Source organism: Aegilops tauschii, chromosome 6 (genome assembly GCF_002575655.3).
Source record: "Aegilops tauschii subsp. strangulata cultivar AL8/78 chromosome 6, Aet v6.0, whole genome shotgun sequence".
NCBI lineage: Eukaryota > Viridiplantae > Streptophyta > Magnoliopsida > Poales > Poaceae > Aegilops > Aegilops tauschii.
Window position 1 is genome coordinate 87,538,988 of NC_053040.3, and position 17,904 is coordinate 87,556,891.

At 45.1% G+C, this 17,904-nt stretch overlaps 1 protein-coding gene and 2 long non-coding RNA genes across 3 annotated transcripts; all 3 read right to left on the bottom strand.

Annotated features, from left to right (window-relative positions):
• Positions 1-1,459: 1,459 nt before the first annotated feature.
• LOC109785652 (uncharacterized) lies at positions 1,460-5,425 on the bottom strand. Its single transcript, XR_002238134.4, has 4 exons — positions 5,033-5,425; positions 4,328-4,913; positions 1,701-3,501; positions 1,460-1,546 (listed from the first exon to the last, which is right to left on the bottom strand). It is a non-coding gene; the product is annotated as an uncharacterized lncRNA (long non-coding RNA).
• Positions 5,426-6,428: 1,003 nt separating this feature from the next.
• On the bottom strand, positions 6,429-7,834 carry LOC109785656 (UDP-glucose 6-dehydrogenase 2). The gene is given in 4 exon segments (XM_073500629.1): positions 6,429-7,590; positions 7,592-7,735; positions 7,737-7,795; positions 7,798-7,834. Coding segments are annotated over 4 exon segments (459 nt in total). The 3' UTR covers positions 6,429-7,371.
• A 7,962-nt stretch (positions 7,835-15,796) lies between these two features.
• On the bottom strand, positions 15,797-17,904 carry LOC109785651 (uncharacterized). Its single transcript, XR_012187248.1, has 3 exons — positions 17,464-17,904; positions 16,184-17,340; positions 15,797-16,094 (listed from the first exon to the last, which is right to left on the bottom strand). It is a non-coding gene; the product is annotated as an uncharacterized lncRNA (long non-coding RNA).

Here is a 17,904-nt window from a genome sequence, read left to right on the forward strand (position 1 = left end):
CAACGTTGTCGGAACCGCGTTGGTCGATGGAGAAAGACGCGGAGAGCGACGAGTCGGTGGCCAGCGCATCCATGCCGCCACCACCGCCATCATTGAGGAGCAGTAGAACACGGGAAGCCACCATCGCTGGGGTGTTGGATCCCAGGAAGGCCACCGCCAGCGCATCGCCGGTGTGCACAGCCGATGACTTGCCCGGTTCAGCGCAGACCATCATCGACCCTCACCTCGGCTTCACAGAAGCGGAGTAGGCAACCATCCCCTCTGGCTGAAGCACCCTCTTTGCCACTCCGATAGGGGCGCAGCCGGACATAGAAAAGATACGAGGAAAGAATATACCTTCGGGGCTCCCAACAGTCCAATGAGCGGGCTGCCGGACACGGGGAAGACAAAGGGATCCGTCATGGAAGGCCGCTGACTAGTGTAGTGTATCCATGTTGCGGGAGTGGAGCTCCACGCGACAGTACGTGCGCATAGTTTTGCCTTCTTAGTTAAAATGTCCGAAATGTAAACGTTTTCATCTAGATTGTATGAAATCCGTCGTGTTTGCACGAATTTCGTCTGATTGGTTCAAAAAGTTATTGAAATGTATGCGGGCAGCGTTGGATGGCCTGCTCACGCATCCGTGTCCGTGGACTGGCACCTGTTGTCCACGGACAGAAGCAGGAGAAAATTTGCGGGTTGCCGTTGAAGATGCCCTACGCTTTTAATGCTTTACCCGTAATAAACTTTTAACGCTTTAAAAGTTACTAAAAATATGAAATAAATAGTGGAGCATCACTCTAAAATTATGTATATCACTAGTACAAATGCCCGTGCATTGCACCGGGCAAATATAAAATATAACATTATGCACCACTTTTTAATTCAATTTTTACAAACGTCAAAAATAAGGTTACACTAAGTATTTCTTTTTGGACCATGAAATTTGGACGTACCCTAAAAATGTTCGGCATGACCTATTTCACCTCTCCGATGAAACAGTAGTTGTGCATGGAATAGTCTTTCAATCAATTTTATTTATTGTTGTACAGAAAAACATGAATATTTAATAATTTGGGAATGTGTTTTTAAAAGAAATTGATACTGTTTTTTAGAATGGAATCATTTTTATGGTGACAAACATTTTTTGGAATATTATATTTAATTTGTAATTTATTTTGCACTGTTTTTTGGGCTTGGCCAATTGAAATACTTTTATTCACACGCACGCACGCACACACAACACGCACGAACTCAATCTTTCTTCCCATTCCCCGTTCTCCTTCCCCACTGCTGGACAGCGCCGCCGCCGCCGCCTCCCTTGTCCCCGTCGTTCTCGGAGGACAAGGGTAGGAAAAATAGTGCTTCCGGTGGCCGCACCGTCATGTCTTCTGCCTGCGCCGCCGTATGAACGGGACCTTGGGCGGCTCCTGCTTCCTCCCTGTTCCTTCCCACCCCTCCTCCCGCAGGCTCCAACCAAGGCGCGCGGTTGGTGGACGAGCAGCCGCCGTCTGGAAGCTTGTCCTTCACGTTCAACTTGGCAACCCCTCCTTTCTTATGCTCCAACCTTGGTTAGTTGTGGCAGTAGTAGTATAGTTAGCAGATTCAGATTTGCTTTGGTAGCTAGCCTTTGACACTTTTTGATTAGTTACTAAACAATGTGTATGGCCCATGTAGTCAGCATGAGAAAGATCTCTATTGCTCGATAGTGTACTGCTTACATGTTCAAGCATCTTAATCCTAACAAAACGGAGCATCACAATTGCTTCAGGAATATGCAACGTTATACTCCGAGGCCACCTTCAGAGAACAAATCATAAGATCCTGCAGCATGTCGAGTCAACTCACGTACAACATTAATAGGTATTTTATATCCACTATGTGAATTACTCTCTCGTGTGTGTGTGTGTGTATTTCTTCTCTAGATACCAAGAACCATTTTTCGTGATTTACATTTACAAACAAACATCCAATGTTACCGACACACATGTCACTCGCATGCCTAGCTGCCTGACATGTTTCTGTGACAGATTGCTTGGCGGTTGCTAGTAGTACCCTATAAATATTGCTCATAGCTACTTCATGCTGCCACTTGTTGCAGTTGGTGGCATCGAAATTTCGTTGATTCCAGTCAATCAAGTTTTTCTGCTAAAGCTTAAGTCTCTGGCTGAGGGATCTTTACTTTGAAAAGGTTTGATCTGAATCTATCTTGAAAGAATAACTTGAGCTCTCGCTTATTAAGATCAGGCTTTTATGTTCTACATTTATTAAAGAAAGTATTGTAGAAAAAGTGAGCACACTTTATTCAACTTGCAGTTTACATAGGCTAAGATGTGCACTGAAAACACAAAAGTTGGTGATGCCAAATAAACCATACATGTGTTTTTTTTTCTTTGCATTCCTCTCGATAAACTTGCATATCTTACATTGTGTTGTTCCTGTATTTGATGCAAAGATCTAATAATTTCACATCTATCAGTCCTAAAGAGTGCAAGCTGTCCATATACAGGCAAGGTAATGATGATGGAACCTATGGTTGCAGACACAAAGGAAAGTTCATGCCTTTTTCAAAATGACAGAACCATATTTTGCTTGGCATGAGATCGGACGTACCTCAGGTGGAGCACGGTCTGTACGGTGATATTGTAAGACAGCGTAGAAAGGCGACTTGTAGCGCAAAGCCGACGTACAAAGCTAGCCAAGCCAGCGGAAGCCGTGTGCTTGTATTTGTAGCAGCACGGCGTGTGTAGCTAATTAGAATTCAAAATCTTGCTAAATAAAGCAAGGGGAAGCCGTGTCTTTGTCTCGGGCTCTTGTACATACCAAATTAGGATTCTGATTGCTATTTTTGTAACAAAAACGTGTATTGTTAAGTACGTTTCTTATTCCTATTTTGTAACAAACTTGTGCACTTTTGTGGTTTGGATACTGAGATTGATAAAACTGAGAATACATATAGATGTGTAATTTGTTTTTTGGTTGATCTTTAAGAAATAAAAGCTTTTTTTGAAGGTCGGTTATCAAAATCCTCTGCAATGTTCAGTTCAGTGATTTCATCTATTTTCTGCAGTCACACAAAAATAAAAGGTAAACCCTCCAACTGTTAGAAGCACTATTGCTGAAATCTGTTGAAACAGAGTAGTACATCATAGTCAGTTTACAGTTGGGATGTTACTGCATAAATTGCCACTTCACCTCACCAGTGACCACCACCTCTAGTCTAGCATATATGATAATGATAATATGGAGCCCAGTGTCTCTTTCCTAGCAATATATCATGTAAATGCAGAGTAAATTGATACAAGGTCAGAGAACCATGATATGCATCATGACCACATCGACCTTTAGCGAATTAGCATCACTCTTTTTCAGCTTTGACGGCAAAATAACAGGAAGAAAGGCCCGAATCTGAATATATGAAACTTACAGTCCGCACGTCGGTATCATCCAGCGTTATTGTGCAATATCCGAGAGCCGAACCTCCTTGGCCTCCACCTGAGTTGGATCGGACGCCTTTAGCACCTGCACGCACACACACAGCAGAGACATCAAAACCAGGCCAAATCAAACTGAGCTCACACCAACATATAATTCTACGAGGGGGGCAATCAATGGTGATGCTGCTACTAATTTCCCCTTCTTCATCCATCTTTTCACTGGTGTGAATGCACAAGACAATCAGCTACGAACAAACAAATCTACTAAATCACGCGAGACTGTCCCCTCTTAAATTTAGAGATCCTTAATGAACTAATTTTGCTTCATGGAACAGGGTTGATGTGGTATATTCTGTTGACTTATCTTCTGATTGTTAGATCAAGGAGATGAATCAAGTTGATGTGGTAACAATATGAGCAGTGTCACAATCAGTCCAGTACACACTATACAGCTTCACTGATTTCATAATATTTCCCTGAGATAAATATCTTGGCTTTCCTTTGCCCATATTAACATACCTGAATCCATGGCTGACAGAGAATATATTTTTCATCGGAATCTACAATGGTAATATATTTTCAGAAATATAAACAAGTGTACTTGCCAACCTATATTAAGAAGTCGACTATTAGATATTCACTTTACGCTTGCAAAGAGCCTTCCCAATAACCTATATATTGCTGGACATATTTTTAGAATAACCGAATCCTTTTCTTCATTTGGTTATAATGGCATGGTTTTATACATTAGAACATCTGGAAGAAAACACGAACGATTGTCCTATTCATAAATTTTCATAAATGCAGGATCAATAAAATCAAGTTTGCAGGAACCTTTTCAAAATGCAGTTTTTGATGTTCCATGTTATTTTCCAGGGTAGAAAAGAAAACACCCGAGATGAACGACATACCAGATCAAAGAGGAGTATTGCTGGCAAGTTCCTTTGACCTGCTCAATCTAGATCATCGGCTCAATCCTGCTGATAATCCATGATGTGCTCTTGGGAAAGAGAAAACAAGAAGAGGGCTGCTGCACCTTGCCAAGTGGGAGGCTAGATGATCCACTGAGCCATCTGCTTTTTTCCTTCTCAACATCAAACTTGGGCTTCCATGTATTCTCCAGGATAGAGGTGGCTACCTTCTAATCATCGGCAAAAAGAATATTGCCATAAAGGATGCCATCATGCATTGTCCAGATCTCAATTCCAATAGCAGCAATTGGATCAAAGTCAGGCTTGTCAAGCTCAAAGTACTCAGGGTTGGGGATATCTTGGGGCTTCCAGATTCCCTTGTAGCTGGGGTTGTCAATCAGGGGCGCATGCCACTTGCCTTTGTAGGAAGGGTTCTGCTTCAATGGCCTCTTCCATTCACCACAACCAGGTGCCTCTTCACAATTGGGGAGTTGGGGTTGTCAATCTTCGGTGCTTCCCATTCCCCATCCTCCTCCTCATCCCACGACATAGGAAACCTCGGTGGCCTATAGCTCCACCTCGGCCACTGAGCGCAGGCAGAGGGAAGGACGAACACGTCAAGGAGCAGCAAGAAATCAAAATCGAAGCGGGCCAAATTGGCTGAGGGAGGCGGGCGGGCGCAGATCTCGCGGCCCGGCGGCTCACCTTGTCTTGTGCGCTAGCCTTTGCCTCGTGCTCCGTCGCCGCCGCCTCGTCGTCCTAGGGGAAGGCGAGCGGGGTGTCCGGGCTGGCGACGCCCTCGCTACTGTCTTCATCGGCCGCGGGCTTCTCGTTCGGCGGCGCCGCCAGGGCCTTCCTCGGCCGGCGCCGGCCCCACAAGGGGAAATCTGCCCGCGCCTCCTGCTGCTTCTGCTGCTGGCGGCGACAGCGGTTGCTGGCCCGCACGATGGACAGCAGGTCCACAAGAGCTCGCCGAACTCCTCCTCCCGTGCGCGTCCTCTCCCAGCCGCTGCGGACGCCATGGATCTCGGCGAGCGAGCGAGGGCTTGGGTGGGCTTCTGCGGGCGATGGAAGAGCAGGGGAGGAGGCAGAGGTTTGGTTGTTCTAACGAAACGTTTTTCAGATTAGCCACTTTAAAAAAGGAGTGCGGGTTTAATATCAGAAACTACGGGGTATTTTTTTGCAAAAAGTGCGCGACGATGAACCCACCAGACTCAATCCGTGTTTTATTATTCTTATATTATATATATATATTATTATTATTGTTATTATATATTATTATATTATTATTATTACTAGGAAAATTGCCCGTGCGTTGCAACTGGAGAAATCGATGGGATGCATAACCGGCTACGTGATAGGGTTAAGTGCTTTTATGGGAGGCCACCATGGGAGGACTTTACCTGGAAATCGGAGATCACAATTGATAAGGAGGAGCCGGGGGAGGCCAATGGCATGGTTACAAGCGGTGGCAATAGAGCAGTTGAGCTAGTCATCAATCCACGCAACTGCATGAGCTAGAATTTTCATGACTATTATTTTTGTACTGAGTGAATTTATATTTATCATAGTCAGAATTAATAAAGCTCGAGAAAATCCGACATTAAAAGAAAGTAACTTATTCTTTTAGTATGTACGCACTTTATGCCAACCCAATAATTTAGATGCAAGAATGCGTTGAAGGGACATGAAACTGTGCTTCAAATAAGTCATGTGATCTCCAAAGAGATTGACGTCCTATATGAAAAATGAAAACATGAACATTGTATTATTTTTTATGGCTAGTCATTTTCAAAGAAACCATGATAGAGAAGCTGCATAGCAGATTACTTGGTGGCATCAGGATAAAGAAATATAGTACTCCCTCCGTCCCATAATATAGGAGCGTTTTTGGCACTACACTAGTGTAAAAAACGCTCTTATATTATGGGACAGAGGGAGTACATTATATGGCTCAATTAGAATGTAGATTGCTTAATATTGATCGCCGACCACTAATTTAGGAAGTGCATAGAGCTGCCGAAATGATAATTAGAATGTTGAATGCTTAATATTGACCGTCAACGATTAACTCAAGGAATGCCTTACTTGATAGCAGCTAACAAATTAGTAGGAGTATATGTTCGACCAGTTGCAGCTACATTATTGCAGAGATCTGCAAGAATACTAAAATGACTCGCAAACTACTTATGACATGAAGCATTCGTGGGAGAGAAGAAAAACTGATTTAATGAACTGAAGACGGTAAATCTTTAATAAGATATGTGGCACAACATATACAAAATCGCAGACTGGTCAAGGGATCCAACTTTAGAGATTGATAACTGAAATTAAACGCATCTTTTTTTTGTGGGGTGAAATTAAACGCATCTCATTTAACAGTTTCAGGTCATCTAACTCTCACAATGAAAAGCCATAAATACAGTAATTAATTTACAGCAAGACATATTATACGGATATTGTCTTCCAAAAATTCTAGCCTAGTTACGTTTCTTCTTTGCTTGAACAAAACATCATAAAAAATGCTAAAACATATATATTCTTTAAAATTCAGTAATCCATGTCACACAACCCGAAGAGAGAAGAACATAACTGCTAGTCGGAGGTCATCAACTAACATGTTCAGTGTTTCACTTAGTTAACTTTTGAACACTTGTATCCTTGTAATTTGGAACTAATCCAGCAGAGAATAGGAAGTAAAAGTATGTCCTCCCTCATGAAACATAGCTGTACAAATCTAAAATTTAACTAATAGAATAAGAATGCACTAAGCTCGCATGAAACATATTAGTGCAAGTACTACCTCGTTGATCTGCCCCCTGCTTTTGCTTAGGCCCTCTCCTCCGTACTAATAACTCCTTTGGATGCTTCTGTCTTGTCTGCTTGACGGGGGAAACAGAAAAGTTCTACAGATAAGTCCTCCTATCTATGAGATTTTCGGTTTTTATAACATAAGACTTCTCTTAAAATTCATCGATGCTTTTTGTTGTTATTAATTAGTAAGAAGAACGCTCGTCGACGCGCGGCTATCAGTGTGCATCGCCTCAGGCGACGGCTGGCATGACCTTGAGCCACTGGGCTTGGTCAAGCGGCTTGCCAATTGCATAGATGATGAATCCTGCGACGGCGAAGACGAAAGCCGGCTTCTGCATCACGTTGTACATGCGCCAGCAGTCGAGGCTCCTGAACTCATCCCACTCGGTCAGGATGCAGACGGCGTGCGCATCGCGGACGGCCTCGTACGCGTCCGACGTGACGGTGACGGGCTGCCCGGCGGGCTCTCCCACGGCCCACCGGCTGCAGGTGGCGAGGGTGCGCGTGGTCCCAGTCAAACTTGTTCATGGCGAGGTCACGCCTCACCTGCGGGTCGTAGATGCTAACGACGGCCTTGTCGCCAAGCAGACCTAAGGCACATGTCGATGACCGGTGTCTCGCGGGTGTCACCGGTATCCTTCTTGAAGGCGAACCTAGCATGGCCACCTTCTTCACGGCGACGGTGTTGAACATGGAGGAGACGACGCGGTAGATGAAGCGGCTCTTGCAGTCGTTGATGCCGATGACCTGCGGCCTGCCTCCATGGACGTCCTTGAGAACCTTCACGTAGACATCCTTGAGAACCTTCACGGCGGTGCCCTCAGCGAGGAACCTCCCGATTGGACAGAATTTGGTTCAGGACGCCATGGCCGTTGTGGGTGAGGATCTTCTCGATGGCTTTGGCGGTCTTGACGGTGACGGGCACGGTGAACTTCTCGACCATGATCTTGTTGGAGTGGGATATGTCGACGATCATGCGTGCGCTCACCTAGTAGGTCAGGATCGGCGCGCGGCCTTGCCGGTGCCGAGGCCGCGGCTCTTGGTGGGGGGTGTTGACGGAGACGGAGACGAAGTCCGCCTCGCCGACGTCGGTGCTGAAGAAGAGGTTGCGGCCGCGGCCGCGGCATTGCTTGGCGACGTCGTCAAGGCCGGTCTCGTAGATGGGGAGCCGGTCGCTATTGCAGCCGGCGATCCGTGCCTTGGAGATGTGTATTAAACCGATATTTATGAGAGAAATTAGAGGAGACGTGGGATGAAGAGTTGGACTACAACTAAGAGTCCATGTTGAGGCCTTGTACAATGGGAGGTGCTCAGGGGAGGTGCTTAGAAAAATAAACCAGACTTTCCTTAAGCACCGGTGCTTATTTGTACAGGGTAGACGCTTAACTAAGCGTCTCTCCTGTAGAAATAGACACCGGTGCTTCAGAAAATCTCGGTTTATTTTTCTAAGCACCCCTCTAAGCATCTCGCATTGTACAAGGCCTGAGAGGGGAGTTTAACATACCGAGAAAGACCAAGATGAACAGACGGAACAAAAAAAAACTAGACACAACACACAAACGTTATTTATTTGAGTGTGGGTTGATTCCTAAAAACTACAGGGACTTTTCTGCAAAAAGGACGCGACGGTGAACCCGACAAAGTCAATCCGTACTTTATTATTACTAGCAAAAATGTCCGTGCGTTGCAACGGGATAAAAAGTTAACACACCATCTAGCCTCAGTAAGCATTGCTAAGACCACCTCCCCCCTCCCCACCCATACACAGGTCAATGTCCTATATTTTAACCCCCACCCATGTGGCCACCTATATTTCTTCCCACCATGATCGCGACAGATATATGTTAATAAATTTGTATGAAAATATATTCTTGTACTCTATGCTTATTTGTATTAAAACAATATTGACATCTAAATGAATGGTAAAAGTATGCTGAAAAGGTCTATATCTTGGGACAACTACTTCTCAACTATCCCCAAGGCGTAAGTTGTGCCATCTATGATCATATCACTAAGGAAAATAATAGAAGATTCTTATCAATGATTTATGCTCAGACATGATACACTTCTTCGACACTTATTATGAGTACACGACATAGTAAATCTTTGTGATGTAGCACCTGTTAGCATATGAGTTGACCTTGAGGCTTATTGTGTCTCTACGTCAGTTGTCTTAAATCCGCCATCTGAAACTACAATTATGATATCATTGTGCAACTTATAAGTACAAATTTATTTAATAACTTATTATATGCGTCTGCAAGCTAAGCATGGAATTAAACTCCGCTGGTACATGCTAATGATCATAAAGGATGCCAGTAAGCCAGTAATTTACTCAAACAACCATGACCGGAAAAAAAAACCATGACCAAGATGCAGACTCATCACATTCACACTCGTTTCAGCCATAAACCACCCCAAACAAGAGATCAAGGTACTATACGGGGGATAGAGATCGCCGGCAAAGGCAGGGATCACATGGATGCCGACGCCGCAGTTCGAAGGGCCTGAAACACCTCACCCACCATTACCACATCCGGGCAGGATCCCAACGGGGCGGAGATTTTCACCTCACCACACCAGACCTATAAATTGTACGAGCAGCAAAAAAACAGCAGAGCACCGAGAAATCCACCAATGGTTTTGATCTAGGGTTGATGTTAGCCAACAATATGAACTCACGTGTTTTCAGCAACCATCCTCTGCATCGCCGGCGTCGCGTACGCCCCAGCCGCTCCAAAACCAAGAATCGACGGCGCCGCGCCAAGAGCCGCCCCGGCTGGCTGGGGACAACCGTACCCCTCGGCACCGGCCACGAAGGCCGACGCGGCACGCTGCTGCGCGTGGGAGCTGTAGCCGGTCAGGATGCACGCGCGCCCCGACTTCTCGTACTCCCGCCGGCTCACCACGCGGGTGCTCAGCTCCCGCAGCTCCTCCACCAGCGCCCTGCACCTCGCGTCGTCGGCCAGCGCCGGCACCAGCGCCTCCCGCCTGCGCTCCAGTATCCTCGCGGCCTCCGCGTACTCGCCGCGCTCCGCAGCCGCGCGCGCCGCCGCGATGTCCTCCGTCGCCTCCACGCAGAATGTCTCCTGCGCCACGTCCATGGACGGCTGCTGGCCCTTGGCCAGCTCCACCGGCCTGTGCACCGCCACGTCCTCGCCGGCCACGTCCAGCACCAGTCCGGTCGCCGTGTCGCGATAGGTGCAGGTCACCTTCACGAGCTGCATCACGTCGTCCGCGTTGCCGGCCCTCGGCACGTCCACCAGGAGCAGGAAGCACCTTTCCTCGTCACGTCCACCGAGGCGGAGCCCCCGTACGCGTCGATGCTGGTGTTGTAGCGGCCGGACTTGACTGCACGGACGCGCACCGGGTGCACGCACTTGACGGTGATCAGCGCCTCCTGACCACGGAGAGGAGCCCGCCGATGCCGTATGCTGGTCGAGATAGATCGGGTTTTTTTTGGAACGGATTGGGTTGATATGTGCGATATACGAACCAGGTCGGACGGACGGACGAACATGCTATTAGTACCACCTTGTTTATATTATGATTTTGTCCATACAAATTGTAAAAGCGTATTATAACATGAGAAGAAAGCGTATTGTGACGGTGAACCCGACAAAGTCGATCCGTGCTTTATTATTACTAGCAAAAGGACTCGTGCGTTGCAACGGGAGAAAAAATAATAATAATCTCCAATGGCATGACCATATTTTGCTGCATCACCGAGATAGACTATCACTCTCAATGTTTTCCAAAAATCTTAATTTTTTTTAAATTATGAACATTTTTTTGAACTCATGCACATATGTGAAATCGTGAACATTTTTCAAATTCATGATCAATTTACAAATTTTTGAACATTTTCTAAAGTGAAGAATATTTTTTGAATTCATGAACATTTTATACTATTTGCAATCATTTTTTAAATCATGAACATTTCGTTTGTTATTGTTTGTAGAGTATTATTACTCAGATTTCAACCATATATGCCACTCAAAATTCCCCTCTCCCAAAAATTTCACGGCTATTTAGTTGACCAATAGCTGTCTGTAAAGAGACAGTTGAAAAGATGATTTTATCCATGACCATCACGGGCATTGCCATTGGGTGTTCATGGCCACCGATAACTTTTTTGTTAAACAATTTTCAGGAGGTGGCACACTATCTAGCCAAACGATGCATGTACTCATTTTGGAATTAGTTTCACATCTCGTATTTTTGGCATGATTATGAGGCGAAAGTCTTAATTAATTTTAAACTGAAAGTGCAAAAAAATGTATTAATTTATCTTGCAAAACAAATGAAAATTCTGACTTTCTGAACACCAACTGAAGGTGATTATTTACTGCTGCAGTTAACTGTTACAATATATGCTTGATTGACATTGGCCCTTAACGGATCTAAACAGGGAGTACATACTGTAGTAGGATCAATGGTATCTTGTTAGCGCTGCTGCTGTGGGATTTCTTTCACGCTTGGTGGTTCATTGGTTTCTGAACACCAATGATGATAGCTTCAAGGAAAGAAACATCATCCTTAACTCGGTAGCTGCATCTGTCCAACACGCCGGCGACGACTTCCGAACCAAAACTGGGCGGCGTCAGCAACATCTCAGCCAAGAAAAAAAAGGCGACGCTAACATGACAGACGAAAACGGTGGAGACGCCGGGCATCTGTGCAAGGTGGGCGCGGCCTCCGGCGGCACCTCGGCCATATCTGGGCATTCCCGATGGCATCTTGGACAGAGAAGAAACTGAACATCCGCCGTGCACCGAACAGTGCTGCGGCACGCTGCCGCTCTTCTTGACTCCATCTTCTTCTTCCTGCACTGCACGGCAACCGGGACTCCAGGAGCGGTGCCACTACCCGCTGCTCTATCCTGCGCATGCCTTCATGTCTGCACACATGGCAGGTAAGAGGTAAACTCATCCTCTGTCATGGGCTCATGGCCGCAATCACAGGATCTGCCCTCGAGGCGTCCTGATGGGTCCTTGAGCCCTCGGCATGAACAAGTACTCGCCGCTAACGGAGAAGCAGCGAAACGCCACGAGGCTTTAAATGGAGCTACCTCTGCGCATAGCCCGTGCTCTTCGCCACTGACAACGGCGACCAAGGCCGACATACAGGACGCCATGGACAGGGTGCTCGTTCTGGACGCCGCGTACCCACTCCTCTGCTCCCTAAGGTCGTCGAGCTTGTGCTTTGGGCCGTGCTCCCCGACGTCGTTGTGCAACAGGGCCGTTGCCTTGACGTAATACACATGGAGCGGGCGGCTTCTCCAACGGTTACCAACGACGCAGCATACCTCGTAGAAGGCGTGTGGCGGCAGACATGGATGGAAGGCCGAAGCGGCGCGCCACGGCGGCAGCGTGAGCAAGGAGGAGGAGGTCAAGACAGGGGAACTTGTGTGCGCAAACGTCAACTCTATAGCAGGTCATGAGCCAGCGAGCAGCGCCCCGAGGAAGTGGAGATGGATGTACCAGGGAGAGGCAGCGGTATCCTTGCGCACAGCAGCACAAGGCGGTGGCGGAGATCTTGGGGGAGGCACAGAGGTGGCGAGGTCAGTCCTCGGCGGGTTCGCGCACAATTGGGTGTCCACCGGCGGGCAGCGTGCTCCAAGGAGCCGGCAGGCGAGGCTCCGGCAAGGATATTGACCGGCGTCGAGGGACTACGATGGTATATATAATATATAATATATATATCTAACATGCCTCTGCATGTTTAGAAGTTCAGTTCCGTCCAGATGGATCAGAACCCACCAGCAATTACTGAATTTTGTTTTCTCTGCTCAGAGGACAACACTACCTGAATGAATTGCTGACAGTTCCAGTGCTTTGTTCAACAGACCAACCACACAACATGGGTGTCTACAATCACAAGAAGGCAACGATATCTAAACTGACGTACTTCGCAACAATATCTTCACCTCTGAACTCCATATTAGAAGGTACACAGAGAAACAGGGACAGAAAAATAACTCAAAACAGGGGTTAAGGGGATACATACCTCTGCTGTAGCCGACGCAGGCGACATTGGACGGATCGACGGCTGTTCTTCTACCTCCGGCAAACTCGGCGCTTCTTCTACCTCCGGCGAACTCGGCGCTTCTTCCTGCATTGAACTCGGTGTCGACGTTGGATGCTTCGTCCAAAATTGACCTGATGGCTATTCGAGCCGAGGACCCTCCCTTCTTTAGCAGCCAACAACAATCCGGGTCGGCAGCTTCATTGATTTGCGTTGGACAAGGACACGGACTGCAATCCATCCAAATCGATTTGTGTTGGACAAGGAGACTGCAATTCCATCCAAATCATACACAGGGGCAGATGCAGAGGTTGAGAAGGTTACGTCAGGGGAGCGTGCTCGCCGCCGGCGCTGGACGACAGCGTACCCAACCTCAGCTGTGCCGGCGGATGGGAGGGGGAAGCAGGGTGGCGGCAAGACGGAGTGGAAGACCGGCCGCGCGTGGCGGCGGCGGCTGTACCGTGCACATTGAGGAGAGGCCGTGCTCGTGTGTTTCTTTTTTTTAGTCAACTGCTCGCCTGTGCGTCGAAGGTTTGCTTGCTCGTCTATTTTCTTTTTTTCCAAGGCCTAATAAAAAGTAACGGCCCAAGCGTTAACGGAAGAACATAGCCCAAGCCCGTGAGCGAAAGAACATTCTAATAAGGAATTTTGACGAAATCTTTAGTGCTTACCCCAAATTAGTACCACCTCGTTTATATCGTTTTTATTACGATTTTGTCCATACAAATTGTAAAAGCGTATTATAACATGAGAAGAAAGCGTATCGTGACAGTGAACCCGACAAAGTCGATCCGTGCTTTATTATTAGGGAGAGACTAGTACAAATGCCCGTGCGTTGCACCAGGCAAAAAAAGGCAGAACCTGCTTCATGGGTTATTTTTCTGTCGGTGTAGGTGGCTATATCATACATTCCTAGTACAAAGATGGGTAAATATCATGATTGTTTTCGAGTTAATCAAGCAACAACGATGCAATAGTAAACAAAGATACAAAACGGCAACCATGGTGATCATTCTATGAAATAGTATATGATAACCTCATACATATTCGCAGTACAATCATAAATAAAATGATTAATTAGAGGAAAATGCATCATTTTCTTTTTTTTAGTACTTGGGGAAGGACAAATAGTATAATGTGACATCAGACCAGCAACTTCCTTGAATCTGACATGCTTATATCATTTCATACTATGACCTTGCACTCGAGAATCAAATGGAAGCATGATAGACTGTTTCTTCTAGCTAATTATAATATGGACAGTATATAATATAGGCTTGACAATAACAGTACAACATCGATAATGTATTCATATGGGGCCTTCCAAACAGGTGTAAACTTCAGAAACATATGTTGTTTATCTTTTAATCCTCTTTTCAGGCAAGAAAATGGTGGATTATAGATTATCACTTGTGATCATAATCACAACGGAAGTACAATGCGATCGTCATATAAAAACATAAACACGATATATTTGGCATAAAAACACAACAAAGGGGGGAATTTGCTTGTCCAACAAGGCCTATAGAACTGTCATTAAAAATAATAACAATTGTCCAGCAAACACATGCATTTCACATACAGTAGTAGCATATAGAGTTCTCTTTGTTAATAAATCAGGCCATATTCGCATGCATTGAAACATCTTATAATCCAGACTATGCACGTCTACCATCCTGTTCAAAATTGACACCATGGGTGTGCAAAACTGTAGAGTAGAAAACCAGCATGATATGCACGTCTACCATCCTGTACATCTGAATATAGCTTGTACTGTGTGCAGCCTAAATATAGTCGAATCTAGGTACAAAACCAAAGCAACTGAAAATATCAAGGGAGTTAAATCGCCAAATCTATTGACCAATATCTGAAAAAGAATTATTAACATCGGTCCATTCTGGAGTAAGTTTATAAGCTGCACTATCATCAAATCTTCTCGAAAACAAAAATGATGCTTTGCTAGCAGGATGAAAAAAATAGTGCATCTCACTGTTACATATCACTAACCATAAATGACATAGAGCAAGAATCTTGTTCATATTAACAGTGATCATAAAATTGAATTTATATGTACTAATTTGTGGTCACTATAAGAGATGACTACACAACAGAAGAAAACAAAAAAGTATATGTAACTAAACCATATCAGATTGACTCCTATTTGTATGGTTCGTCCATCCAATGTATGCCTGATGTGTAACAAAAATTATTTGAACATAGTATATGCTCCAGTTTTCACCACTGGAACACCATATAGGGATCACAAACATATGGTTTGTGGTGCAGGATTCTATATATTGAATGCAAGCATCACGCGAAATATCAACCAGAGAATCATGTGTTCCAATGCAACAGTACTACTATAGTTTATCCTATTGGTTCCAGTAGTTTATCATATCAGTTCTCACAAAACTAACTGGATAACTATGCACATCATTTTCGATAACGTTGACATGCAGGCAAAAAGAATCAAATATTCGGTTCTAGGTGCAGATAAGTCTGATGTATTTGTGCCACCACGACAAAGCAAAGAGTTATTTGTTAAAATTGACTTACATATAAATATGTTGAGTGAGCGTTGCACCAAAGAGCACAGATAATTAGTACAATACTGGAAGCTTTGGCTCAAAAAAAAGGTTAACCTCTACTATCGGTCAAGCACCAGTGAATTACAAACGTGGACATGATGAAATAAGAAACCATATAGGCGTATTACAAGCATGAGTGTGAAGCAAACATATCTTAGTTGTGGGCTCTAACCACTGAAAGGAACATGATAAGAGTATTTGGAAGAGATTAAATACTTGAAGCATCTATTTTTTGAACCTTGACATTTTAATTCTCAGCATAACCTCCAAACCTGTTGTTGCAACATAAGATTTGTCTATGATCTCAGCTGTAACAATTCTCTGTTCTGTCACAAACTCTGCAGCAAAACAACAACAATCAGTTGTGAGTAAGATGAGAGAGACAGGTGGATCTGCCAAGGGCGTATGGGGTGAGAGAAGTGCTAACAGAGTGGTAGGGAGATGAACTTCGGGCAGATGGTTTCTAGGAGAACTGCCGTAGGTGTGGATTCCTGAAGAAAACAAATGGTCCATAACAATTCATGTGCAGCTGTGCAGTGATTCGGCGCTAGGAGATTAACTACCTGTAGATGAATCCACCATGAAGCTGGGATTTGGTAGAGGAGTGATGGGGCAGCAATGTAGATGGAAGCAGGAAGGACATTAGTGGAAAATATAACAAGTTAGTGGAACCATTGTGTTACATATGTTGTTCTACAACATAAACAGCAACAAATTATCCAAAGGTTGAGTAAAAATGGTCCAATGTTCAATATAAAAATCCAAAGAAGCTATTGCGCCAAAAGTAAACATTTTAAGGTAGAATACTAAACATAAACTGCAGGGTTAAGGTAGCATTATTTTTGGACACTGCATCTTATGGGTACTGCAAATTACGTCCAAAAAGTATCTGAGATCTAAATCAGGGGCGCCATCACAGACAATCAAGTCCGCTTTACATCCATCAAAATGCCTGATACCGACGCTAAGGCTGCATCGTTTTCCTTCCGGAGCAGATCATGTAGTTGGACTGGGACACCATCCGCAACCACAAAGTCTCCATGAGCTTTGGAAAAGTTGGCTAGTTCATGAGCCAGCCCATTGTTTGTCCTTCTGACAGTCCTGATGTGATATTTATTCAAGGCAGATTTAATATCAACAATAATTGGGTAGGACAATGATCTGCTTACAGAATCAGCCCCTAGCTCCTTTCCCCTCGCTCCTTTCCCCTCTGCATAGTCGATCTCCACCACAAGGGAGCCTCAGAATACGTTATTCAGTCAAACCAGAATAGCGTTGGCTTCGGCCTCCTCGACAATTATGCATGCGCCCAGCTGCCTATCGGCAAGCAATTTTTGCATCATCTCTGGTACTCCATGCACATAGTTGAGCGTGATTATAGCATTGTAGGCAACAAAAGGAATCCATATGTAATCTGAATCTTCACTGAACTTTTTAGGTTTGACCATACAGGAGCTCGATCACACAAAAATTGACAGCTCAAACTTTTACCCTTACCTGTCCACATCATCCATGGCATATCCTCCACATACTTGGCTTAACATTGAGACGGTTCACCACCTTCATCTCACACGACTTGTCACACTGCATATCCATGAACCAATCCAGTTAATGTTCGACGACTGAAAAAAATTCAAAGTAAATCGACGGATGCATGAATAAATGGATTGATGCATTGCAACGGGAGAAAAAAAATCACACACACACCACCAAGCTCTAGGAGCTTTGCCTCCGACATGGCAATCAAGCATACTCGGCGCCCATGGCAATGGGTCCCACGACGATCTTGCACCCCTGCGGCTCAACCGGCGACGTCGTCGGCAAGTCAAGGCAGCGGTGAAGCAGGCGCGACACAGCTGCCACGAGCTGCTTGGCCGCCTTTCCTCAAATTCAACACAACAACAAAGGGAACTTGGCTAGAGATTGCAACTGAACACTTAGCTGCAGCAGAGATGACTAAAACTGTCAAGAATACAAATTTGGATGTGCGTTACAGTGGGACATATAGTGTATATGATGGCGGAAACGGGCAAGGAAAAAGAATAGGAAATGATTAAATTAGTTTTTATTCCTGACAACATCCTTTTGCCATGCATTACGTATTGTAATGATGTCACAAGCATGCTCCTGACGACAACGATTCCCATG